This window comes from Amorphotheca resinae, assembly GCF_003019875.1.
Source record: "Amorphotheca resinae ATCC 22711 unplaced genomic scaffold M430scaffold_9, whole genome shotgun sequence".
NCBI lineage: Eukaryota > Fungi > Ascomycota > Leotiomycetes > Helotiales > Amorphothecaceae > Amorphotheca > Amorphotheca resinae.
Window position 1 is genome coordinate 512411 of NW_020194479.1, and position 24284 is coordinate 536694.

At 50.3% G+C, this 24284-nt stretch overlaps 9 protein-coding genes across 9 annotated transcripts; 6 read left to right on the top strand and 3 right to left on the bottom strand.

Moving 5' to 3' along the window:
• The first annotated feature begins 592 nt into the window (after positions 1-592).
• Positions 593-1935, top strand: M430DRAFT_43739 (hypothetical protein). Its single transcript, XM_024867642.1, has 2 exons — positions 593-1247; positions 1303-1935. The coding sequence occupies exons 1-2, from the start codon at positions 699-701 to the stop codon at positions 1849-1851; spliced, it is 1098 nt and encodes a 365-aa protein (XP_024718905.1). The 5' UTR covers positions 593-698; the 3' UTR covers positions 1852-1935.
• Positions 1936-2681: 746 nt separating this feature from the next.
• On the bottom strand, positions 2682-3409 carry M430DRAFT_262520 (hypothetical protein; the record flags this gene model as incomplete). The annotated part of the gene is made up of 1 exon (XM_024865364.1): positions 2682-3409. A coding segment is annotated over one exon (399 nt), but the record flags the coding sequence as incomplete, so codon positions are not given.
• A 1754-nt stretch (positions 3410-5163) lies between these two features.
• On the top strand, positions 5164-7910 carry M430DRAFT_43740 (hypothetical protein; the record flags this gene model as incomplete). Its single annotated transcript, XM_024867643.1, has 11 exons — positions 5164-5276; positions 5408-5544; positions 5601-5855; positions 5916-6378; positions 6439-6469; positions 6520-6575; positions 6623-6697; positions 6744-6940; positions 6993-7336; positions 7402-7484; positions 7557-7910. The coding sequence occupies 11 exons, from the start codon at positions 5164-5166 to the stop codon at positions 7768-7770; spliced, it is 1968 nt and encodes a 655-aa protein (XP_024718907.1). The 3' UTR covers positions 7771-7910.
• Positions 7911-8497: 587 nt separating this feature from the next.
• On the top strand, positions 8498-13388 carry M430DRAFT_29498 (hypothetical protein; the record flags this gene model as incomplete). Its single annotated transcript, XM_024865882.1, has 5 exons — positions 8498-8818; positions 8883-11839; positions 11889-11935; positions 11996-12610; positions 12664-13388. 5 exons carry the CDS (start codon positions 8498-8500, stop codon positions 13386-13388), a joined length of 4665 nt encoding a protein of 1554 aa, XP_024718908.1.
• Positions 13389-13957: 569 nt separating this feature from the next.
• Positions 13958-15307, bottom strand: M430DRAFT_36137 (hypothetical protein). The gene is made up of 3 exons (XM_024866876.1): positions 14882-15307; positions 14696-14798; positions 13958-14626 (listed from the first exon to the last, which is right to left on the bottom strand). Exons 1-3 carry the CDS (start codon positions 15099-15101, stop codon positions 14092-14094), a joined length of 858 nt encoding a protein of 285 aa, XP_024718909.1. The 5' UTR covers positions 15102-15307; the 3' UTR covers positions 13958-14091.
• Positions 15308-15347: 40 nt separating this feature from the next.
• On the top strand, positions 15348-16704 carry M430DRAFT_36138 (hypothetical protein). Its single transcript, XM_024866877.1, has 2 exons — positions 15348-15889; positions 15947-16704. The coding sequence occupies exons 1-2, from the start codon at positions 15556-15558 to the stop codon at positions 16246-16248; spliced, it is 636 nt and encodes a 211-aa protein (XP_024718910.1). The 5' UTR covers positions 15348-15555; the 3' UTR covers positions 16249-16704.
• A 294-nt stretch (positions 16705-16998) lies between these two features.
• M430DRAFT_262591 (hypothetical protein) lies at positions 16999-19336 on the top strand. Its single transcript, XM_024865366.1, has 9 exons — positions 16999-17237; positions 17289-17310; positions 17359-17500; positions 17549-17745; positions 17793-18184; positions 18236-18359; positions 18419-18464; positions 18543-18627; positions 18729-19336. The coding sequence occupies exons 1-9, from the start codon at positions 17181-17183 to the stop codon at positions 19050-19052; spliced, it is 1389 nt and encodes a 462-aa protein (XP_024718911.1). The 5' UTR covers positions 16999-17180; the 3' UTR covers positions 19053-19336.
• A 1176-nt stretch (positions 19337-20512) lies between these two features.
• On the bottom strand, positions 20513-22599 carry M430DRAFT_36141 (hypothetical protein). Its single transcript, XM_024866878.1, has 3 exons — positions 22337-22599; positions 21793-22286; positions 20513-21743 (listed from the first exon to the last, which is right to left on the bottom strand). Exons 1-3 carry the CDS (start codon positions 22478-22480, stop codon positions 20723-20725), a joined length of 1659 nt encoding a protein of 552 aa, XP_024718912.1. The 5' UTR covers positions 22481-22599; the 3' UTR covers positions 20513-20722.
• A 638-nt stretch (positions 22600-23237) lies between these two features.
• Positions 23238-24210, top strand: M430DRAFT_43747 (hypothetical protein). The gene has a single exon (XM_024867644.1). It carries the CDS (start codon positions 23257-23259, stop codon positions 24031-24033), a length of 777 nt encoding a protein of 258 aa, XP_024718913.1. The 5' UTR covers positions 23238-23256; the 3' UTR covers positions 24034-24210.
• The last annotated feature ends 74 nt before the right edge of the window (positions 24211-24284 follow it).

Genomic DNA, 24284 nt, shown 5'->3' on the forward strand with positions numbered 1-24284 from the left:
CAGTTGTGCTTGTTGGAACCAAGACTTAGTCGTGTCAATATTGACCACCGTCAGGCCACGGAAGAACGAGACTTGGATTGAGCAGATGCTTCTTGCTTCCCTCTCTCTATCTGGGGAGCTCTTCGTACAGCTCTGTACAGCTTGGCCCAAGCCTCGCCTCTTATTACCTGCTTCCAGAAGTCCGAGGTACATATCTATACATGAATATCTCTGCCCTAGAGCGTAGAGGGTAAGATATGGAACGTACAGCGCTGCAGTCCAAGCGGGCAAAGCCAAGTTGCGGGGTATGGACTGTGGAGAGGTCTGGCCTCGTACCCATCAGAGCCGTCCCCGAACCGTTCTTCCAACTAGCCTTGGCCCGCCACGCTGTACCTAGGTGGTCCAAAGTGACAGCACGTCAACACTGCATTCCACTGGCGGCGGGACTGCAAGCTGCGGGTCTCACCCTGGAGCTCCAGAGTTCCAGACACTAGATGTTGTTGCAGATGGAAACTCGCCTGGTTAGGTGACTTAGGTTTTCGCACATGTGATGTGCTTTATATATAGGGGCCCCGATCTTCCATTGGTCTGCACTTGCACGACCATTACGACCATTGAATCTAATAGAGCTCCCATATAACAGTCGCTTCAAGCGCCTTCCTTCCTAATTACGCCTGCCTCGTTTAGTATATGCGCCCTGGATTCAGGAGCTGTGAAGGATGATGGAATACCATCCAGACGATATCTTCATGCCAGATGAGCCCTTCTCGCTATCAGAGGCACTGATCAACGATGCGCACTTCTCTCTCGACCCCGAATCTCTCAAATCGCCCTTTACCCTCGGCCAGTCGGACGATGCTCTGTTCAACAGTTCGCTGGCAGAGTTGATGGGCGATTACACTCCGAAGGATGTAGCCCAGAGCTCATATCTCTACTCAGATACGCACTACAACGCGCAACCCGGTACCGATCCTGGCGCTCCCGACGATCATAGGGGCATGCAACCATCAACCACGGAGGACGGCGGCGACCAGGATGAAAGAGGGCATATCTCACCCTCGAGGCTGTCTTCGATTTCGGAATCGTCCTTTTCGTCGCCATCTTTCGACAACGACTTCGCCCCGCAAGTCAAGGAAATTGAGTGGGCGCACTCACCAGAGGATACCAAGGGGTGGTCGCAGTTCGACGAGGAAGATATCATGCGTCGCCACAGTCTAGGTTCATTCTCCTACGGGACGACATCTAGCACTGATCAAGAAGAACCCACTGTAAGCTTTCTGTCTACAATCTTCGCTCACGTCCAGCCTACTGACACGGAAATAGAAAACCGAGCGGTCCAAGAGCTGTGTCACCCACGAAGAACTGCTGAAGCCGCGGCGGCGGCGAGGCAGGAAACCATCTAATCTGAGCCCCGAAGAGAAGCGGAGGCGGCGTCTTGAGCGCGGTCGGCTCGCCGCTAACAAATGCCGCCGAAAGAAGAGGGAGCTGGAGAATGAACTGGAAACCAAAGCTAAGGATCTCGCGGCTCAGCGCAACCACATGTTGAAGATCAGTAATGACCTCAAGGACGAGGTACAGAGCCTTCTGGAGGAGGTAATGAATCATTCACATGCGGCTTGCGGCGGCATCCCAGAGGCTACGGGCCTCGTCGGCCATGCCATGCGTGGCTCTCCGCCCACAACCCGAGCTCTACTGGACCTTGAACGATCAGTAGCGCATCTCTACTCCAAGGGGGACCCAAACTGTATGCAGGTCTCCCTTTCTCCAGAGCTCGCCGACCCAACAGCGCATATGACCTCAGCAACACCCAACGGCGGGAATGCTATGGCCAACATGATGCACGCGGGGTATAGGGAGGGCTGTGTGAGCTGATAATTTTTGCGCTTCTACATAGACATCATCCTCACCTCACATCGTTGCTCAATGAGCCTGTCAAGGTGGTGGAGTTCTGGCGAGTTTGGCGTATGCGGGGTCCTGATCTCATTGACTTGGGAGGCGAATGGGGGCATCTTACGCGGGTCTACTAGTCGACTAGCTTAGCCTAATACAAAAGTCCACAGTGCAGTTACTGTCCTCCCCCTGCCACAGCTTTGAGCCTCCGGTTTATGACCACATCCCGCTTAATAGCGGTTTGGCACGGTGCACGGTGCTCAACAGGTGCCATTCAAAGAAACTTGGAGTATTCAGGCGAGAGAGGAGGGGCCTACAGTACTAGTCGGTAAGTTTGAACGATTAGTGATTTTACCACTTGACACCCACTACTTTATATAAGTATTTAACCTTAACCAATAATAATAGAGTATTAAAAACACGTTTCTAAGGTTAATTAGAAGCACCTGAATTAACGGTTAAAATACTATATTAACTAGTACTTTGTGTGCCACCCTTTTGCCTCAATTACCGCATCTCGCCTCCTTTCTATACTGTCTAGGCATGCCTCAAATAGACTCGGATCGAGGGTATCCTAAGCCTCTATTAGAGCGTTCTTAAGTGCCTTTATAGCCTCTTTACCTGTCCCTAGACTATCGAGCTCTAGGTGCAATTCTAGTACCTTATTTTTAAGGTGCCACTAGATGTGCTTAATCAGGTTCAAATCAGGCGAAAAGGGGGGCTAATCTACTACTGGTATAGCCATATCCTAAAACCACTGCCGGACCTTTTACGAGTTATAGATAGGGGCGTTATCTTACATGAAAACTAGGCCTGGTTCCTAGCACCTAGGCATCTGATCCTCGATAACCGTAAGGTAAGAGCGCGCCGAGTACCCTATCTTCTTTGACTCAAAGTCCCTGTCTATAATCACTAGGTCTGATTTCCGGATTTCACCATTAGCCCACTAAAAGCAGCCCTAGACCATAACTGATATATCCTTGCCCTTTTTATAGGTAGAAACGGTCTCTTTGCGCAGCCTTTGAGCGACTGTACAAAAGGCCCACTCTTGAGCTCGGCCTTTACCCCGCTCTACAGAACACTCATTACTCTACATGATATTTCGGAAGTCATCCTTTGTCCAATCCTTCCGCGCAAGGCACTACTCAAGCCTCTTCTCTACTACTTCTAGTAACAGGTAGGGCCGCTTTTTACAGCGCCAATTAACGATTCTAGAAGGCTTAAGCATCACCTTAAGGGTAGTAGTCGAGAAATTGAACCTAAGGGCTTTACGGACCTCTGCGTACGTGTCTTTTGGGTGTAATCGCACATATCGTATAAGGTTTCGAACGTCGCGATCCGTATATGATTTAGGCCGGCCGGCTCGAGGTAGGCTCTTACCCTCATAGCGTAATAAGGCGCGGCCTTCGCCTCTCGACTCTCGACCTTCGGGACATTCCTTAGGCCCTCTCGATCTTGGGAGACGTTGCCCAGACGCAGTTAAGCTCACGGTGGCAACCAGAGACGGTACAAGCGCTACCAATTTAGGGGCCCCCTCGGTACAAACGCCCAGGTAGCCGGTGGGGACTCGCCACTACTTCTACAGTGACCCACAGAAAGTTTACGCGATTTTGGCGATTTTCGCGTTTAAACGCGTCTCCCTTTTTCAACACCTACTACTTTAACTCAATATAATGGCAACACCACGTCGAATCCTAGGTTCTATTGACGGTAATATTCAACGGAAGAAGGAACTAACTCCTTATAAGAGAGGCCAGATCACTACCGCATCTCTTTTTAGTATTTCTCCTACTAAGATCTTAAAGGCTCTAAATATCCCGGATTCGACAGTTAGAACTACCTTACGCCGAGTTGTGTACTACTAGGTAGCCTGCCCGCTCTTAGTAGGTATCTACGCGCTCGGCGCTGATGGAATTGCCGCGAGTCCGCGGGCTTTCAGGTCGGGGCAAGTTCCGCACGTTCGTATATCTGCCTATAGGCAGAGATACCGAGTTGATCAGATAGATTAGACCAGAGGGCCAGATTTAAGTGGAGCGGTCGTAGGCCTCATGGACTCGGTGTAGAATCCCCACAGACAGGCTCAACGGGGTGTCCAGCGTAGACTTCAACAGACTAGCATTCAACATGGACCTCAACATGGAGATTATAAAGGACTTTGTCAGATCAACTAGTTACTTTGAATCGGAAAACCCCCATGAGAATACTTTCTATATACCTTGATATGCCTTGGCTACGTTCTTTTTACATAAGAATTGCAACTGCTCACTCTCTCCTGAGGAGGTAACTAAGGTAGAAGACGGAGCTGGATCAGTGTGCCTTAGCTAGCGATAAGAGCGAACCATGGAAATCAGCACGATGTAATCAGGCCAGTCTCCCTAGGTATTACCCGTCCTTTTGGGAGAATGGGTGCAATCAACGGGTACCCCTAACTAGAACCACGGCTGGGAATCGACTTGTCGTTTCAAGGGACCTCGATTACCCCACCCAAATGTACATGGTAGTTCAAGCAAGCTCCTGGTTACGTGCTCAAGGGGCCGAGGGCAGGGACGGACGAAATGGACCCTGACTTCATTTTCCTATGAATATAGGTAGGTTACCGCTCGCTCGCTCAACGTCCTCTGTGTAACGATATAACATCACCGAGATACATCGAGATACATCGCTGAGATACATCGCTGAGATACATCACTGAGCTCAGAGCTGCATCAACGAGATACATCACTGAGCTACATCACCGAAATACATCACTGTCTAATGTTGCGTTCACTGTTAATAATTTCGGGATCTGAGCGATCTGTAAAGCTCAGATGGTCTGCGGTACTTTGACAAGAAAATTCCCTCATGTGTACTTTTCAAAGGCCGAGACAGCAAGTTGGAAAGTGCCGCTGGCAAGCTGTCATTATTACATCAAATTAAGCTTTGCGAGCGCAGAGAAGTGTTTACTCGAGTGAGGAATTTTCCTTCGATCTCAGGCAAGTAAGAGTCGTGTGGCTTGAGAACATTAGATGCTGTCTAAGAGTCGTGTGGCTTGAGAACATCAGGTACTGTCTTGCAGCCTTCAAGGCACTCAGTCGCAGCTGCACGATCATTCAGAGTTACCTAGGTGATAAAAGTTTATCTCAAAATGTTTCTTCAACATGAATACGGAAAGGCAGAGAGGACTCGCGTCTCGACGGTCTCGTTATCTAGTTGGAGAGGCTGGCCACTTCAATCTGGCAAGCACGTTCAATGGAAATTGGCAATTGTAGCATTTGAGGCAGGAACGGACCAGGCTGTTAAGACTGTTGAGGCAAGATGGCTGTCAAGATGAATCCAACACAACGACAGAATTATCAGCTAGGGCAACTCACTCTGTGGACTCGACTTTGGCCCTGGAATCCTTGGGATAGGGAACTTTGGCAAGATTGGTATGAGCTCCAGCCCTTTTTCCAGCATTACGAGTGCTCCTACGTGCAAGAAACTGGGCCTCTGATTCTGATACCATTTCTTATACCCCCGACCGTTCTATTGTTGGTTGCAAGCTAACAGCCTCTTTCAGGCTTGTGATATGTAGCTGGCGACGACCAAAGTCGATGACCACCGTCCAACGTGCAATACTTGTGGAAATAACAGACTCCTTGCAGATTTCGGAAGAGTATCAACGCCAGAGAGTAATTGGGAGCCAAGTTAGTGGCCGTGTGTAGTGCTATTCAGAACTACTAGTCCCGGCGAGATGCCAGACAATATCCTAGACGATGTTACAGAGGAGGCCTGGAGAAGTTTCCTCCAACATGCAGCAGATGATCTGGATATCCCGGAGTTGGATCCAGATGAGACTGGGCCATGTGAGGATTCAACGAACCCTGTATTGGACCCCCCGCCAGCAGCAGTATTGGAGGGCGAAGCAAGTTCTCAACCAACCTCAAAAGATCCTCGCACCGACAGTATAATAGAGACTCCCAAGCCAGCTCCACAGCCGAAAGTCACCTTTGCTCATGGGTTCCTAGGTTGGCCTGTCGTCGTGGAGGCCTTAAGTAATTGTGGTCGTCGTACTCACGACGCATTAGATGCTTTCAAGTTTAACGAAATCGCCTGGCTAAAGCATCTAGAGACACCTGCCTGGAATGGGCCTATCCATAGTGCCGTTGGATCAGCCGTTATTGCAATCTTACCCCGCGAACCTTCCAAGTGGCTTGAGGTGCCTCTTTCTAGGACGAAAATGTTGACTAGTTCCTACTTTAATACTTTCGGTCTCCTTTATCCATTACTGGATCGAGACGACTTCACACGAGTAACATTTCCTATGACTCTGAAATCCCCGGGAGACGCTACTGAAAACACAATTCTGACCCTGCTTGTAATGGCACTTGGAGAACTGGCTCACGAGGTAGCACCCACTTCCCAGGGTACAGTTGGCGAGCCAGCAGACCATCTCCTGGGTCATTTCTTATTCGATAAAGCAAGACAGCGAATAGGACTTGCCTCCACAAGTTACACATTGGGAAGTGTCCAGATATTCTGTTTGATTGCGTAAAATCCATCTCTTTTCCGCAAAGCTATATGATATGCTAACTCTCCATGTGAACACAGTCTCTATTACGGTCAATGCGGTCGATACATGGTAAATGTGACCAATTTTCAGTTGGTTCGCTACTAAAATGAATCTGCTAGGAGATGTGGCATGCTGGAACGACTGCAGCGCATAACTGCCTGATACTTCTTTCACAGTAAGATCAGGTATCCTATCTTGTTTCACAATCCGCTCATAGTGCAGAGGACCGATAGACTACTCCGTCAAAGAAGGACAGCAGATTGCCCTTGCTTACTGGAATTGCATGATAATAGAGACGTATGGTCTTTTCCTTCTCTGAATAACACCACTGACTGTAGGGCAGCATCAGCCACTGGGAACTGGGACTCCCTAAGACTGATCTCGACCGCTTTGAGAGTACTATCCCAATGCCGAACTTCATCGGTGCTGAGAACCCAGTTGATAGACTGTGCGAGCAGTTATGCAAATTCCGCCTACGCTTCTTTGTCTATGTCAGCCTCATTCGATTTTACAGAACTGTCCGTAATATACTCTCTGAGGGTGAGATGTCACTGTTGCATAGAAACTGTGCAAAACGTTAACGATTATGCAGAGGACTGGGAAGCTGAGGTCCCTCATCGCCTTGGAATTGGCCAACCGGTGATTTACAGCGATATCTCTGCCGTAGTTGAGGGTTGGCCCAATTGTGTGCCAGACGGATTGAAGTGGACGATGGACCTACCTCTAACCAGTATCCCGGCGCAAGGTCGGTTTACTGTGCAAACATCAAGCACAATTCCGCTTGGAGCGTTGGTTCGGCCACTCCTGTATGGAAGGCTTAGAATGTTGCACACGCATGTCCAATATTGCATATACCGGCCATACCTGTATAAGGTATTGCATTTTCCGGAACAGGCTTCCAGCGAGGATATCGAGAAGAGTTTATTGTGCTTGAAGGTACCTAAAACCTCACATTTTCTCGACTATTTCTCGAGCCTTGAACTGATGCAAATGTGTTGCAGGCTAGCGTTGCTGTCCCGATGTATCTGCACGCAGCTAAAGATATAAAACGGATGGTGCCATACCCGTTCGTATGGACTCAGACGTATGTCTTCCTTTGTCCAATCCCCTGAGCCTCATCATATGGACGAGCTGACCCTGCATGCCAATTCCGCAGGGTTTTAGGAATCGTTCTCCTCTTCCAAATGGCCAGCTGCAATCCTCTCTTGAAAGATTGGAAAGAGAAGTGCCATGCCCCTGCGGACATCGAGGTGGTGACGCAGGCGATTCTCGAATGGATACACGGGATGCGCGAGGGGGATGGAATTACAAAGTGGGCGTCGGATGTTTTGAGAGAGATGGAGTTGGCTCAAGAGATATGCCAGGGATAGGTAGCGAGGCTCTGCTGGTTGGAAGGGGTGGGAAGTGGGGTCACGTGGTTCGGGTTGTCCTTGGAAGAGAAGGAAGGAGAAAGAAATGGGGGTTATTGCACTTGTATATAAATACTGTATGCTTATCCATCTAATGGCTCTTTTAAAAGAAAAAAGGAAGAAATAATATCAATAAAACATCTCGGCCGAGAGCGTGTCGGACATAGAGGCTCCCTCGGTGGACGGACCCCCGATATGGCGACATGGTCTGTGTGGCTGCTACACTACGTGAATGATTCGTTTATCGCGGACATCGGTACTTTATACCTCCCAACGTTTCCCCGAGACTCGTTACCCCAGCAAGGCTGTCGCGGCTTTTCGCAGCCTAATTGATTACTACGGCACATTCTGACATTCTGCGGAGATCAGAATGGCCCAGCCCGTCACGGCGTCCAATCACAACCCGGTCATGGCCGCCCTGTTCAGCCCCGTGGGAGACTGTACGTACACAAGGCGGCGGCCCCGGTGAGCTGCTTTGGGAAGGTCGGCCAGGTTATCTGGGAGACTGGGATTGATTGACCGACTGACTCTTCGTCTGCCTGGCCCCGGCCAAGCGAAGCTTTTCTGCGGCCGAGCCCCAGATAGATAGGGCTGTTGGGAGATATATCTACATGAGTGGAGGGAGAGAGACGCTTGCAGTCAGAAACAACACACAGAGACGGACGTCTATCCCATTGAAAGAAGCGTGATGGGGGCTTCTCTTGCCGACGCGTCGTACGCTGCCGCAGGCCTCGTCCTCGCCTTCACCATCCCCTCGATATGGAGGCTGGCAAGGGCGCCGTGGCGCGTCAAGACCGTCAATGAACCCGCGCTCTACGAGGACGAGGATGGCGTCGCGACCGAGGAGTCTATGGCGCGCTTCTCCAACAAGCGGCAGTTCGTCGTGATCTTCAGCGCGGCGAGCTTCGGGCTGGCCGAGTCGTTTGCGCTGGCGGTGCTCGCGACGGTGCGCAGAGGCGCCTTCGCGGGCCTCTGCCTGACCCAGCTGTGGCTCTTGTTTGCGGCTTGGGTATGGGGATTCTCTCGTTGTCTTGGGACGTGTTGCAGGTGTCTCGCTAATTGATCAACAATAGGTCTCGATGTTCCTGCAGATTCTGGATACGGCTCGAGAAGGAGACATCCTTACCCGCTTTAGACGCGCAGCGTGGGATACGGTATCGTGCGCTCTGATTGCTGTTCTGGCTTGGGCTGTCCTACTCGGCCAGTTCCCTAAGTACCCGGATGATGTTATCTTGGGCGTGATGACGGGCGTCCAAATGCTCGCTGCGGTTGTGTTGGCCGTCGCCCTGGTCTCGATCGAGCGGCGTCCAGATGTCTACCTCCCCGATGGCACGCTCGTGGAGCGGCAATTCAAAGCATCGCTCTTTGCCCGATACACCCTGAGCTGGAGTGTGGATATCCTGGACCTAGCCGCGACGAAACCGATCAACGTGGAGGAAATGCCGGCTCCGGATTCGAGGCTCCGATCCGAAGAGGCAAAGAATAGATTCCGGGCAATCGTGCTGAAGCCCACGGTCAAACTCTGGAAGCTCATCTTCTGGGCCTTCCAGAACAAGTTGTATTGGCAGTGGTTCTTGATCTTCGTCTCCTGTTTCTTTGACGTGGCTCCCCAGTTCACAATGCTGAAGCTCCTGCAATTTCTCGAGAACCGCCGGGACTTTAACCCGCTCGACCCGCAAGCCTGGTTCTGGGTAGGCATGATGTTCGTGATCACGGTGGGCTCGACGATGATCGACTACCGGATATTCTGGTTGATGATGTGCGAGGTTGCCGTCCCTGTCCGGTCGGTCCTCACGGCTCTCATCTTTGAGAAGATGATGAAGATGAAAGACACCAAGGAGCCTCCTTCCCGGAAAGAGGATTCTAAAGATCCATCAGCGGATACCGATGCCAAGGACAGTAACACAAAGACTAAAGGGGAGACGGAGAAGAAGCCCAAGACCCAACAGGATATTGTTAATATGTTCACTGTGGACACGAACTTGGTCGGGCTCTTCACCGGCAATCAGCAATTTTATCTGAATTTTCTTACCAGATTAGTCTTGGCCATTGTCTTTTTGTGGTTGCTCGTCGGCTGGGTAAGTATGATCGCCGGAATGTCCGCAATGGTCATCATGTACCCGATGAACCACTATCTCGGGAAGAGGTATGCTTCTCTCCAAAAGGACTTGATGAAGGCTAGAGATACCAAGACTACCGTCATAACGGAAGCCTTACACGGGATCCGACAGATCAAGTTCTCCGCCATCGAGTCACAATGGGCTAAGAAGATCGAAGACATTCGAGCAGTAGAGCTCGAGAAGATTTGGCAGACCAAAGTGAACAATGTCATCATGGGCTTGGTCTCGGATCTCAGCCCCGTGCTCTTTGCAGCCCTTGCTTTGGCTACGTATTCCTATATCCATGGGAATCTGCTACCGTCGATTGCGTTTACGGCTCTCAGTCTCTTCATGCAGCTAGAAGGCTTGATGCACATGATCCCGCTCCTCCTCGCCATGGGGGTAAATGCCAAGGTCAGTGCTGACCGCATTGACGCATTTCTCCAGGCCCCTGAAAAGACCGAGAACACGTACCCGGGGGATTCCATCTCGTTTAGCAATGCATCTGTCACCTTTCCATCGGACTCGCCCAAGGACGACGAGGATAGATTCATTCTCCGCGATATCACATTGGACTTTCCGAACGGTGCTCTGAGCGTTATCTCAGGCCCGACGGGGTCCGGCAAGTCATTACTCCTGGCAGCGATACTCGGCGAAGCGGATGTGCTTTCTGGTGATATCAGAGTGCCCAGGTCACCGCCGGTTACAGAACGCTTTGACAGCAAGGCCACTGCGGCAAACTGGATCATCCCTACAGCGATAGCGTACGTTAGCCAGACGCCCTGGATCGAAAATGCTACTATCAAGAATAACATCCTGTTTGGACTACCGGACGACCCTGTCAGGTACGCGAAGGTCATTAAAGCTTGCGCACTTACGAAGGATCTGGCTATGTTTGAAGATGGCGATTCGACCGAGGTCGGTGCGCAAGGAATAAGTCTCAGCGGAGGTCAGAAGTGGCGCTTGACACTGGCCCGCGCTTTCTATTCCCGAGCAGGTATTCTGATACTTGACGATGTCTTCTCCGCTCTGGATGCGCATGTGGGTAAAGAGATTTACGAAAATGCGCTTATGGGTGAGCTGTCAGAAGGCCGAACGCGTATCCTGGTCACTCATCACGTCTCTCTCTGCCTCCCGCGCGCAAAGTATGCCGTAAGGCTCGGGGCTCATGGAACCCTTGAGCATGCCGGTCTGACGGAACATCTGCGGGAAACCGGAAGTCTGGTAGACATTCTCAAGGCTGAAGCTGGAGACGAAGATAGTGGCACCATCGAGGTGGCATCGACAGCTGATGAGGGACAAACCGAAGATGCCGCGCCTGTGGCTAAAGCTACTCCCAAAAAGCTTATTGAGGAGGAGTCACGCGAGACCGGCAGAGTTAAGAAGACCGTTTATCTCAGTTACCTGAAGGCCAGCGGAGGCTTCCCATTCTGGACACTTGTCGTCCTCGTATACTTGCTGTCACAGACATTGACCGTGAGTCGCTCATGGTGGGTCAGGATTTGGACAGCCAGCTATGAACATGCCAGGGCCGAGATGATACACATTACGCACAAGTATTCTATCCAGAACCAGTTCTTCATTCCAAATACCGATTCTGCCGAGCTCTATACTCAAGGTAACAACGAGGCGCTGCAGAAGTTAGGATACTATCTTGGTATCTATATTGCCATTTCTCTGGTGTCCATCACAGTCGCCGCGGGCCGTGTTTTCCTAGTCTATCGGGGCTCCCTGGGTGCTTCTCGCAAGGTCTTTAGGGATATGACTTATAGCGTCCTTAGAACGCCGATGCGGTGGCTTGATACGGTTCCAACTGGTAGGATCTTGAACCGCTTCACGGCTGATTTCCAGAGTATGGATTCACAGCTGTCTTTGAATTTTGCATACGTAGCCGGGGCTATTCTTGAGATTATTGGCATTTTGATCGCAGCGTAGGTCTTGTTCCTTTATTTGTGGCAGTAGTGTACTGACTCTACCTAGGTTCTTCGTCACGCCCTACATGATCATCCTCTCTGTCGCTCTCCTGGGTTAGTTGGAAGAAGTACAAACAAACTGGAACAACATGTGGCTGACAAGAAAAAATATAGTGGTCTGCGGTCAGATTTCTAGCCGCTACCTCCGTGGTGCTCGCTCGATCAAGCGCCTTGAATCAATACAGAAATCACCTATGATTTCACACTTCAGTTCCTCACTCGAAGGCCTCGGCACTATCCGCGCTTTCAACAATGTCCCGGTCTTCGAGTCCCGAATGTACAAACTCATCGATTCGTTCACAACGGCCACATACCACAATCAGCTTTTCAACTGCTGGCTCGGATACCGCATGGCCATGACTGGGTCAATATTCTCCTCCGCCGTTTCTGCTTTCATTGTCTCGACACGTGGCGTCGATGCGAGTCTCGCTGGATTCGCCCTAGCTTTTGCCATGGATTATAGGGGAGCAGCAATGAGGACTATCAAACTGCTTGCTCAAACTGAATTAGACATGAATGCAGCGGAGCGTATCTTTGAATACTCTAAGCTCCCAACAGAAAAGCTGGATGGTATCGATAACTTGCGTGCTTCCTGGCCCGAAGAGGGGAAATTGGAGGTAGAGGATCTGGAAGTCGGATATGCTGAGGACCTGCCTTCGATATTGAAGGGTCTCTCATTCAAGGCGGAATCTAACCAGAGAATCGGCGTGGTAGGCAGGACTGGAGCTGGTAAGTTATCGTGCCCGATTTTTACTTGTTGTATTTACTGACATGGTGCCTAGGAAAATCCACCTTGTCACTAGCCCTCTTCCGCTTCCTCGAAGCACGAAAAGGACGGATCCTTATCGATGGGGTCGACATCTCGACGGTAAAGCTCCATGACCTGCGAACCCGTCTCGCGATCATTCCGCAAGACCCAGTTCTCTTCTCTGGCACAATCCGCACGAATCTCGACCCCTTCTCCGACTTCTCCGACCACCAGATCAAAGAAGTCCTCCAGCGCGTCCACCTCATCCCCTCATCCGACAACAGCCCCGCCCCAGAACCCGAAGCCGAATCCTCTACGAGCGGAAGCAGCACCGCGGCGCCTACACTTACAGACGTGAAAGGAAACGCGAACATCTTCCTCGATCTGTCCTCCCCCATCTCCTCCTCCGGCTCCAACCTCTCGCAAGGACAGAAACAACTCCTCTGCCTCGCCCGCGCCATCCTCTCGCGGCCCCGCCTTCTCATCCTCGACGAAGCGACGTCCGCCGTCGACATGGTCACCGACGCATTGATCCAGCGCAGCATCCGCGAGGAATTTGCAAACACCACACTCCTCGTCGTCGCACACCGCCTGAGCACCGTCGCTGATTTCGACCGCATCCTAGTCATGCGCGACGGCGTCGCCGCCGAATTCGGCAGCCCGAAAGAGCTGCTGGGACTAGAAGACGGCGTATTCCGGGATATGGTAAAGCAGAGTGGTGAGCAGGAGGAGTTGGAGAAGATTATCTTGAGATCTTGAGATCTTGATTTCCTTATTACCTTCTCTTTCCTTTCCTGTCGTAAACGGATCTTTTAAACTTCTCTTTTTGTTTTCTTGATATTCATATAAAAGCGTGTCATAGATAGATAGATATCTGATCTGTATCTTATTATTTTCGAATATCGTTTTATCGATGACGATACAAAGACTGCAGTGTTAGTTTCTTCTTTTTCCTCGTAGAGCCATATCTCTCCTGATCAAACTGCTCAGCGAGTTGTCGTGTGTGTTGGAAAAAGGGGGGATCATCGCTTAATCTCGGCGTCTCCTGATTGGAGGATATTGTGTATCCTGCATAGGTAGGTATCTAACGAACGTATGCAGCAGAGAGACTGTCTGATTCAGGTATATGTCGCTAGATTCTTTTCGATAATTGAAATGAGAATTGGATTTAAGCTGCCAGCCATCCATCTCTGTCATCAGTGTAGATAAGTATGTACTGTACCTAACCAACCCCGCGCACTGAAAGGATTACTGTGTGAGCAAGAAAGGATCTACACGAAAACTTGCCTAGGAACGTGAGATGAGAGCTCGATCATGGATAGATAGATAGGAGGATCTTTGTTGAATATACATTATGTAAGGGTAGTAGTAGTCTACATTTCTTTTGTCCTTTATTCTTCTCTCTTTTTTCTTTGCGCCAGCCAGCACTTGATGATTTTGTTGATGCGGTCGATTTTCCCCGTCACAAGGCCGTCACTTTCTCTAGCTTCAGATCATTAACTACCATGTATCTACTGAGGCCGATCCAGCCCCAGCGGAACCATTTCATCTGGCTCTTATGCGCCGTCGTCATCGCAGTCTGCGCGATCCTGACCTCTCCAGGCCCGCTCAGGAAGAGAAGGGGAGAAGGATGATCTCCCGTCTGCTTACTGCTGAAAGCCATAGCTAGCACACTCACGATAGAATCAAAGAAACTGGTGTATTTCCGTACAATGTTGATGCTTGTAAGAGTGTAGAGATCGACGGGACATTGCCAGCCCGGACGATTGTGCATCAGGGACGCGATGAAATGGCGCGCGCCGTGGAAGAGGGAGATGTGGTTCGGGTGCGACGAGATGCCGGATCTGTCGAAGGTTATGAGGACGTCGATGGTGGCCGTGGGCGCTTCTGCGCCTTTCGACTTCAGGGGTTTTGTGAGGTTGGGCGCGAAAGCAGCGCTGAGGAGGTTCGCGATCTTGACCTTGTCCCAGGTGGTCGTCATGCTATCTTGGAAATCACTGCGCCGCCGCGGGTCAGGAGAGTTCTATCCAGGGAGGCCCTGGAGTGGGAAAGTCAAAAGAACGTACGGGCTTTCGACGATGAAGACATCGTCTTCTTTGCGCAGTCCCAGAGACATGCCACTCTTGACCAACTCCTTCTTGCGCGTCTCGCCCAGCCCATCCGCATCACCTGTATTCCAAAAAAGAAAACCAAGTCAGTCGCAAAGTCCATCTTCAAAAACAATGGGGGAGCAGGAAGGAAAGAATTCGCACCGCTACTCAGACACAGGATCTTGACATGATTCCCCAGCCGCGGATCGGTGAGCGCCAGCACCGTGGGCGCAAAGAACATGGCCTCGTCATCGGGATGCGCGATCAGCAGACAGATCCTCTTGTTCCTGAGCTTGGGGAACCGCGCGCGCGCCACGTTGGCCGTGTAGAGCCACGAGGCCACCACGAGGAGGGGCAGCGCGACGACGGTGAACCATTGCATGGTTGCGACGGCAACGTGGGGGAGGGATGGGATCTCGAGGGGCGAAGACTCGAGAAGGGGGGAGGGGAGGTCAATTATCTCCTCTGCTGCTGCAGCGTCGCGTCTTGGGAGCGGGATAGGATAGGGGGCGAGGATTTACTCCGTATGTACCATGTATATGTAGACTCTGTAGAGGGAGCGTGGGATGGATAGATACGATACCGTAGTAAAGTAAAGCCACATTGCAATTTTCCCGACTCCTGGGGCGGCGGGTCCCTGGGAATTTACTGGAGCAAGTAATATTTATTCCTGATATTTAGAGCCGTTATTTATATTTAAGCTTATTTCAGCCGTCGACATTCAATCCGCCTTGATCCAGTCGATCTCTGCGAGCTTCAAATGCCACAGAGATCGCGTTCTGCTGCTCGACTACTCGCCCGAAGCTCGACAATCGATAATTCCCACTGTGTCAACCATGGCTCGACAGCAAAAGCGCAGAGAGAAGGATCCTAAGATCAAGCTCAAACAACCGGATCGATCCGGCCCCTCCCAGGAAACGCTTCTCGATATCGCGGAAAAGCGCGGTCTCTTCAAAGCAGTCGAGGAGAAGGAGAAGGAGAAACATAAAGCGGAAGAATCTGCAGACCAAACTGAAGATGATTCCGTCATTGGAAGGTTTGGGGAGGCTTTTCTCTGGAGCTTGAGTCTCACGATGCTACACTTCACTCTCGATGTTCTAGTCACTCATCAGTACGCCGTCGAGGTCTCCTGGCCCGGCATCATATCGCGGGCCGTGCAGGCATTTCCCGGTATGTCCTCGACCATTGCATCCATCTTCCTCCGTATGGCCTGCTAACAAGAGATAGTGATTCTCCTCCTCTTCTACTCCTTCCACCCACACGCCTCTCCCTCCGTGCTCCTCCCCCGCCTCCCTCCACGAATCCAACCATTCCTCCATCAACTGTTCTTCTTCGTCCTCAGCGTTTCAGCAGGATGCTACTTAATATACATCTCGAACACATATGGCTATTACGCCGTCATGAAACGCTCACCTGCGTTGGGCTGTATCTGGGTCTGGTCCGTGATCGAGCTGAACTTGTTTTGTGCGACTACCAGTCTGATATGTTGCGGCGCTTTCCTCAAATATGGAGATTATTCGTTCCTATGAGATATACGACTTGCATAGGACGGATCGGATAACAGGCATTGGGTCCTGGGGTTTCGGTACTTCATTCTCGGCGGGTTTGGAAGGGAGGGGGCCCTTGACGCTCCTCATATATCACACTGCTTGAGATTGGCTCAACGCAGCTATGATGCGTAGCACGATACACCAGGACTTGAAGCTCCTCTAATGTCTCGTGTTGTGCGAAGAACGTTGTCTACGGACCCCAGTCTGGCGAACATCACGTACACAGCTGCCACGGTGGAAAAGGGCGAAGGCGAGGATTCCGGTGATGACGACGGGTATGGACAGGGCGGGTTCGTGAATAGGACTGCACAGAGCAACGTCTCTCACAGCTCAAACAGGGAGCTCTTGAAGGTCTCGTGACTTGTTCCCCTTTCTTCCCCCATATCCTGCCTGGGCTACCACTCTTCGAATGGCGTCTTAATCATGAGAGCAGGGAATAGATAGATGTCAATTACCTTGTATCGCCATACAACTGAGGTTTGAAATGAGTATGGATGTTTTGAACGGATGATGAATTTTGTCCCGATTTGTGGCGCCTACTGGATGTTTCGCCGCCTTATTCCCTACGCGAAGTACTGTCAAAGTTTACGGGAGTATTCTTCCAGGGTCAAGTGGCCGAAATGTCTAGGTACATTGATTTTTCTCCGTATACTCGATATATATGCTCGTCCTATCGTGAGAACGATCAAGGGAATCTCTCATGCATAACCTTTCAACTGGGGTGGTGATCGACATCATGATTAACCCTTGATTGATCCTACCCCGCACTTCACCGCTTCACTCATTAACAGACTCTACTGGGATTGGTAGAGAGGTCTATCAAGTCATGTTCTCCTTTATCTTCCTCAGTCTTTTTCTTCCGGTCTTCAACTGTTCTTGACATTTCCCAGCAGTTAAATAGCACAGCCAAGATGGCAGCCAAGACAGAAGCAGAATTAACACTCGTCGACATCGAGAATGGTAAAGAGGTGCCGCAGCTGTTCATATAATCTTTGATTTTCACCCGTTGACAGATCTAGAACACTTGCCAAGAGACTGAGTGTACGGCTCAAAGCGCCGCCAAAGAAAAAGCCCTGATATGGAAACAAGACCTACGCATCGTCCCTCTGTCTGCTGGGATCTATCTCCTGTGCTACCTCGACCGCTCTAACATCGGAAATGCAAAGACTCTCAATTCCGCAACGCACAATGATCTCCTATCTGATACTCACATGACGGATCACCAATACGTGTAAGTTTTCTAGTACCAAGGCCTAAAAACATTTACTAAGAAGTACAGGATTGCTTTAATGGTTTTTCTAATCGCATATGCCGTATTCGAAGTCCCGTCGAATTACTTCCTGAAGAAACTCAGTCCCAGCAAATGGCTTGCCTTTCTGATGTTCTCATGGGGAGCAATCACCATGGGGCTTGGCGGGACACATAATTTTGCAGGCGTCACCGCCGTGCGCTTCATCCTGGGAATGTTCGAAGCTGGTATGCTCACGCCGATGCCCCTGCGCGCCGGGTCTGATCTTTTCTAGGCCTCTTCCCAGGATTAGTCTATTACCTGACCTTCTGGTACCGCAGCGATGAGCGCTCGATCCGTGTCGCCTTCGTCCTTGCATCTGCTACTCTGGCCGGGGCGTTCGGAGGCGCCATCGCCTACGGCGTAGGCCATATGAATGGCACGCATGGCCTCTCAGCCTGGCGCTGGCTATTCATCCTCGAAGGGATCCCCTCCTGTCTCTCTTCCATACTCGTACTCTTCTTCCTGCCCGATTATCCCGAGACCGCAGGCTGGTTAACCGTCGAGGAGAAAGCGCTTGCGATTGCCCGCCTCGCGACTGAGGGATCGCATGGTCATGGGCGGAACCTGACTTGGGCTGAAGCGAAAGAGACTTTGACTGAATGGAGATTATACGCTCATTACGCAGTTCGCTATCCTTCGCCTCGGACGGAGATGTTCATGCTGATCGAACTATAGGTATACTTCGGCATCTCAACCCCGTTCTCCAGCCTCTCTCTCTTCACCCCAAGTATCACTGCGGGGCTGGGATACAAAGGCCTGAAATCGCAGCTGATGACCGTCCCGCCGTACGCGGTTGCTTGTACATCCCTCCTATCCCGCTCATGCACCAAGTTTGCAAATATTCCTAACATTAATCAGATGTCGTCACGATTCTGGTCTCGTATTCCGCTGATCGGTTTAATGCGTATGTGTTATTCAACTATACCTCCCTTTACCAGGACAGACAAAGAATCGCCGGTTATTAACGTAATTCACAAACAAGCCGCGCTCTCCACTCCGCCCTCTTCGCCACCATCGGCGCCGCCGGCTTCACGGCCTCTGCTCTCCTCCCTGCAGATTCTTACACCGTATAGCCCCCCCCCTTTTTTTCTTCCTCCCCATCCCACGCCCCCCTCTCTCTTCTCTACCAACTAAGTTGAACTAACACTTCCCTTCCCAAAAAATAAAGTCCCGCTACGGATCCCTAATCGTCGCCGCCTCAGGCGCCTTCTCCTGCATCCCGCCGCTCCTGGGCTTCCTCTCCTCGAACCTATTCAGCACCGGCGCCGCGGGCCTCGCCATCGCGCTCAACATCTCAGTCGGCGCGCCGGGCCAGATCGCCGGGGTCTGGATCTACAAGGCGGATGAGGAGGCGAGGGGCTATCCGACGGGCCATTGGACGAATGCGGCGTTGTTGTTTTTCGTGGCGGTGGGCAGCATAGGCTTGAGGCTTTGGTATGGATGGTTGAATAGGAGGGGTGGGGCGGCGGATGGGAGGTTGTTTAGATATTAGGAGGTGGAAAGGGGGGAGGTGGGTGCGTGGGGATTGCGGATTTGGGTTAGAAGTTTTATAAATTTAGGATCGTGTCTAGTGCCGTTAAGTCCCCTCTTCTTCATCTAACAACAGCAGATGTGGCGGTCGACATTGTTACGTCTCGACTACGTGAGTTGTCTTCAAGGTGATCACAGTCACAGATATCTCCCGAGCAGGAGATCTACCTATCTTCCTATAAGCACCATGTCCTTTTCTGTTCGGTTAATTACCATGTCTTGAAAAGAAGAACACTTTATTTATTTATTACTGATATCGAATGGTGCGGGTCAAACGCTATCTCTTCTGAGAACCTGACGTACCTACCTAGGTACTGTAGGATGCCTGCCTGTGCGTCAGTCGAAGATGATAAAACTGTATGCTAGTTAATTGCGGGGAATCCCTGTACCTAGCTGCGACATGGTCCCCATCTGGACTTCTGGATCTTATTATATGTAAGGTAAATGTCTACTGTACGTGCCGAGATCGTAGTTCACATGTTGCAGATATTTTTTGATTAGGCGAAGTTATCTGAGAGGTGTTGTATACCTTAGCGGGATTTGTAGAGAAGATAACAGCCTGTATATATAATTAATCTATTTTACAGCTGTAAGATGAGACCCGCTTTTAAAATCAATAAGATATCTATAAGATGTAAATATTTTAAGGCTGTAACATATTTAATCATGTAGAATTTTTAATCATGTAGATATTTTAACGATATAGCCAATTAGAAGGCTGTAAGGACGGCTACGCGTAGCGAGGCCGCGTCCCCTTAGGCCTGCGCGGCCCTGTCGCCCTACCCTCTCTCCCTCCCTCTTATAGCGCCCCTTTCTACCGGCAGACCCCTACGCGTAGACTTTAGCTAAATCGATCGATTTTAATACTCTTAAAATTCGAGTGTTGATTACTATAGAGTAAGAGAGCTACCGAAGAAGCAAAAGGTTAATAAATAAGCTTAAAAAGAGAAGGCTGTTCTATAGAGGAAGGAACTCGTAGATCTAGGGTAATTCTATTAACACACCTCTCGCTTAAGGTATAAACAACTATTCTAATTAGCTATATCGTTAAAATTTCTACATTATTAAAATACCTATATCATTTAGAACTTTTAAGGTATTCTATAGAATTAGAATACAAAAAATCATATCTATAGATACACTATTAATATATATATAGTATTATAAATATTAATTAGGTATACATAGTAAACTAGAAATTAATCTTGTTAAAGCCCTTTAATTTTTCTACATAGTCTTAAAAGCATTATATCCTCGCGTATTTTTCTGCTAAGGTAATCCATCTTCCTAAGGTTCGTCACGAGACCCGCACTCTTTATGCCCAGAACTTACCTACCAAAAGGCTTTCAGGACTTTGGATTGCTAGATTTCAGCGTCTACGGTTTCTAAGTTTGGCGTTAGATTTGGTTTGAAGTGTGAATCCATGACCATTCGGGCTGCTTTACTCGCCAGCTCGATATTACTATTCCAATCTACGATGTCGCGAATCACGCAGGGGAATTAACTTCGTCTCTACGAGCATTCGCTGCCTTTCCTCCCTCGATATAAAGCAGTCTGCAGATAAGTTCGCTAGGGAGGAGAACAGAATATAATTAAAGTGACAGAAGAGTGAGTAGGTATATGGAGCGGTACCTATTCTGCGGTCCTCAAAAACACACGACAAGGAAAGTGATCCGCAGGATGCGCAGCACCCTCATCGATCTGATAAGCTCGCTCTCCATCCGCGGTACGGAGGCCCTTTTTCGGATTCAATTTATCCCATTCGTCATACGCGGGTTTGATATCGAATTCTCGAACCGTCAGAGCCAGTACTGCCTTCACTTCTAGCATGACCAGAAGTTGTCCGATGCAATTCCGAGGCCCGTACTCGAATGGACGCCAGGCTCCCTTGACTTTCGGGTATAGTGGATCTCCCGGCTCGGCAAGCCAACGTTCGGGAAGGAATTCCTTCGCCCGGACGAAGTTCCGTGCGTCTCGCTGCATGATACTGTGGATAATGTAGACCAAGCAGTTTCCAGTCGGATAGTGATTTCCTTCTTCGTCAACGAGATCCACCCCATCCATTCCTTCGCGCAGGCTAGCCGCAGGAGGGAAAAGCCGTAATGCTTCCTTGATCACTGCGTTGGTATAGGGGAGTTTGTTCAGAAGATGTGGATCATTGAATATTGCTGAACCAGCCTTTGACAAGTCAGTTCCGAAGACGCTATCATGTTCAGCGCGGATAAGGGCCAATTTTTCTGGATTTTGGGAAAGAAGGTAGTAACAGTACGATATGGTGCTGCCAGTTGAGTCATGGCCGGCGAAGAGTAACACCCGAATGTTTCTCGTGGCGAACGTTCTAAAATCCTTGTCCAGCTCCCTAGTAGCAGCCCTGGAAGGGTCTGCCATATAATCTTGGAGCGCAAGATCAATGATTGACTCGAATTTTCCATCCGAGTCGTCCGGTTGTTGCTGGTTAGCCTTGAAGCGTTCGTCGATTTGTTTGTTGATATAAGCGTCCATCTTTCGGCCGTTATACCACTCCACGATTGTACGGACAAAGTTAAGCCACTGGAGCGGGTTGATTTCCTGATTAGAGATTTTCCATGAGATCTGGTTCAGGAGAGAATCGGCCAAAGGATTCCGTCCCGTCTGGCAACCCAAGCGAACATTCCTGAAGGATTAGAATGTGCTAAGATCTACAAACACGGTCATATACTTACAGTGCGGTTCTTCCAATGACATCAAGCATGAAACGCAAGTTGGTGGGATCCAAGTAGAACATGTCGCCCTTCTTGGCATGTTGGCGGAGAGTCTCGCAATAAACTTGCGTCTCTTCTACCATATTCGGAATCAGGGTCATCAGGTGATTAGCACTGAATCCTCGATTGAAAGCAGCTCGGAGCGGCTTCCACTTTTCAGCGGGGGCGTCAAAGAGAGAGATTCCCCCACTGATAGACCAGAACCATTTGCGCAACGCATCGGGCTTCTCAAATGCGATAGGGGTGGATGTAACTTGATTGGCCAGATGAGGTGAGGTAATGACCAGGAACGGTTCAGAGAACGGCCATAAGTCTAAATAGCAGGCTCCGCCTTTGGAGAACCGTCGACTTATCTCACCGAATAGGTAGAACTTGATGCCATCCCTTGGGTATAACGGTATGATTGATGCAAGAGCTAGAAGATGGCCCGTCACAAGGCTATGTGTTGGCATTGGCTGCAGAGTATCAGAGTTTTGGTGGAGCGTTGGACATCGCTGAGACTCACCAGACCCTGTTTTCGTAGCTTGGCGAAGAAGGCTCGGGCAGCCCATAGTTTGGTGAGAAAATAGACAAATACAGTTCCGATTAGGGCCAACAATCCTCCCGCGACGGGCCCTAGCCCCGTGCTGAACGCCATACTAAACGCCATGCTGAAGTAACTGAACAGTTCAACGTGACAAACTTGGAGCTTTGAAGCTTTGAGATCCGCACTGCGCACTGCGCGTTGACGGTACGAAGGGAGAAAGATTGATGGTTGGGCAGAACTCCAGAAGGTAGAAGTGAAGTCTGAGAAGTTGATAAAGATAAATATAGAAATTAAATAAATACCCGATGCGCCAACCTGAGGCAGCTTAGTGTGCGGCTTAGCGGACACCTTAGGGCGACGCTAGATGTACGTACAAGACTCCTATTTGTACGTACAGCTAATCTGGCTAATCTGCCCGCGCCCTGGGGGATCCCTGAACCCCATTCTAAGTTTCTAACGTTGAAAATTCGGTTTTCCTCTTGTGGAAAAGGTTTTACATCTAACGCGCGACTCTGCTCCTAACTTTTACCTGCTTTGGATATTGATACTCCAGCTCTACAACGTGCCGCACGGTGCGCAGCAACTAAGGCTGAACAACAAATGGAATCGCTTTCTTCGAACCCCATGTTGATTCATGACAGGCTTATATCTCTCCTTAATAGGCTGACTGGGGCTGAAACGCCACATCCTAAGTGGGATAGCTTAATGTTCCTTCAACAGGCAACAGCTGAAGGGGCTCATTTCTCCCTTTTCCCTTTTCTTCTTCTTCCTCTCTTCCTCTTCTTCTTCTTCTTCTCACTCTTCAAGTCTTTCTGGGTTGCGTGTCTTCCTGAGGTTCTGTTACTTTGAATCCGTATCATATTTCCTACCGTTCATTCCTTTGCGCGCCTCTCGCCAACATGTTCATCAAGAACCTCGTCCCTCTTTTGAGCCTTGCCGGCGCCGTGCTTGCTGAGCCCATCCCTCAAGCAGCAGCCACCTCAACATCTGACGATGGGGGAGCCTACGTGGGAGCCGCCACAACAACAACCGACGACTCAGCCTACGTTGGAGCCGCCGCAACCACCTTCGCCGACCTCCCCTATCCCTCATTCGCTCCCTCTGAACAATCCTCCATCGAGTCTCTCCTCGCCGGTGTCCCCGCGCTTCCCACATCTCTCGAGTCCGCCGTGGAGTCCGCAATGCCCAGCTCCTTCGCCACCACCGACGCCGATTGCAATGGCTGGTACTCGAGCCTGCCCCCCGACGTCAAGAGCGGCTTGACCAGCTGGATCAGCGCCGTCAGCACCTGGTACGACGTCCACAGTACGGATATCCCCAGCCAAATCGCCCCGCAGTCCCTGCCCTCCATCCCGACCGGGAAGTGCGCCCCTGGATCCGGAGCCTCGACGGCCGCCGCTACAACTACGAGCGGGGCTACGGAGACAAGCAAGCCGGGCAGCACATCTTCTGGGGCTACAGCTACTTCAACGGCTGCTTCTTCGGGGGCTACTGGATCTGCATCAGCTGGAACGGCTACTACTTTGAAGACTACATCTACTGGATCTGCATCTGCATCAGCTGGATCGGCAGGACCAAGTTCGTCATCGCAGGCCGCGGCTCCCCGTGCTACCGGGGCTGTGGCGGCTACTTTCGCTGGACTTGTCGGCATGCTGGGTGTCATGGCCGCTCTGTAAAGTGATACTAGTATGTTTAAGTTAATTAGGATAGGGGCGTCGGGTTCCAATATATGGACATATATGACTGTTAAAATAGAGCGCCCTTCATATATTCTAGAAGATGCATTCCAACCATGATAGATAAAACTTCAAAGCCGTTTGTTTATTTCACAATGATTCCTTCCGAACCAAATGAATCCGCTCTAATCAGCGACAACGGTTCCAAAACCTCGGGCTTCTTGGCAGGTAGAAAATCTTGCCTTTCATGA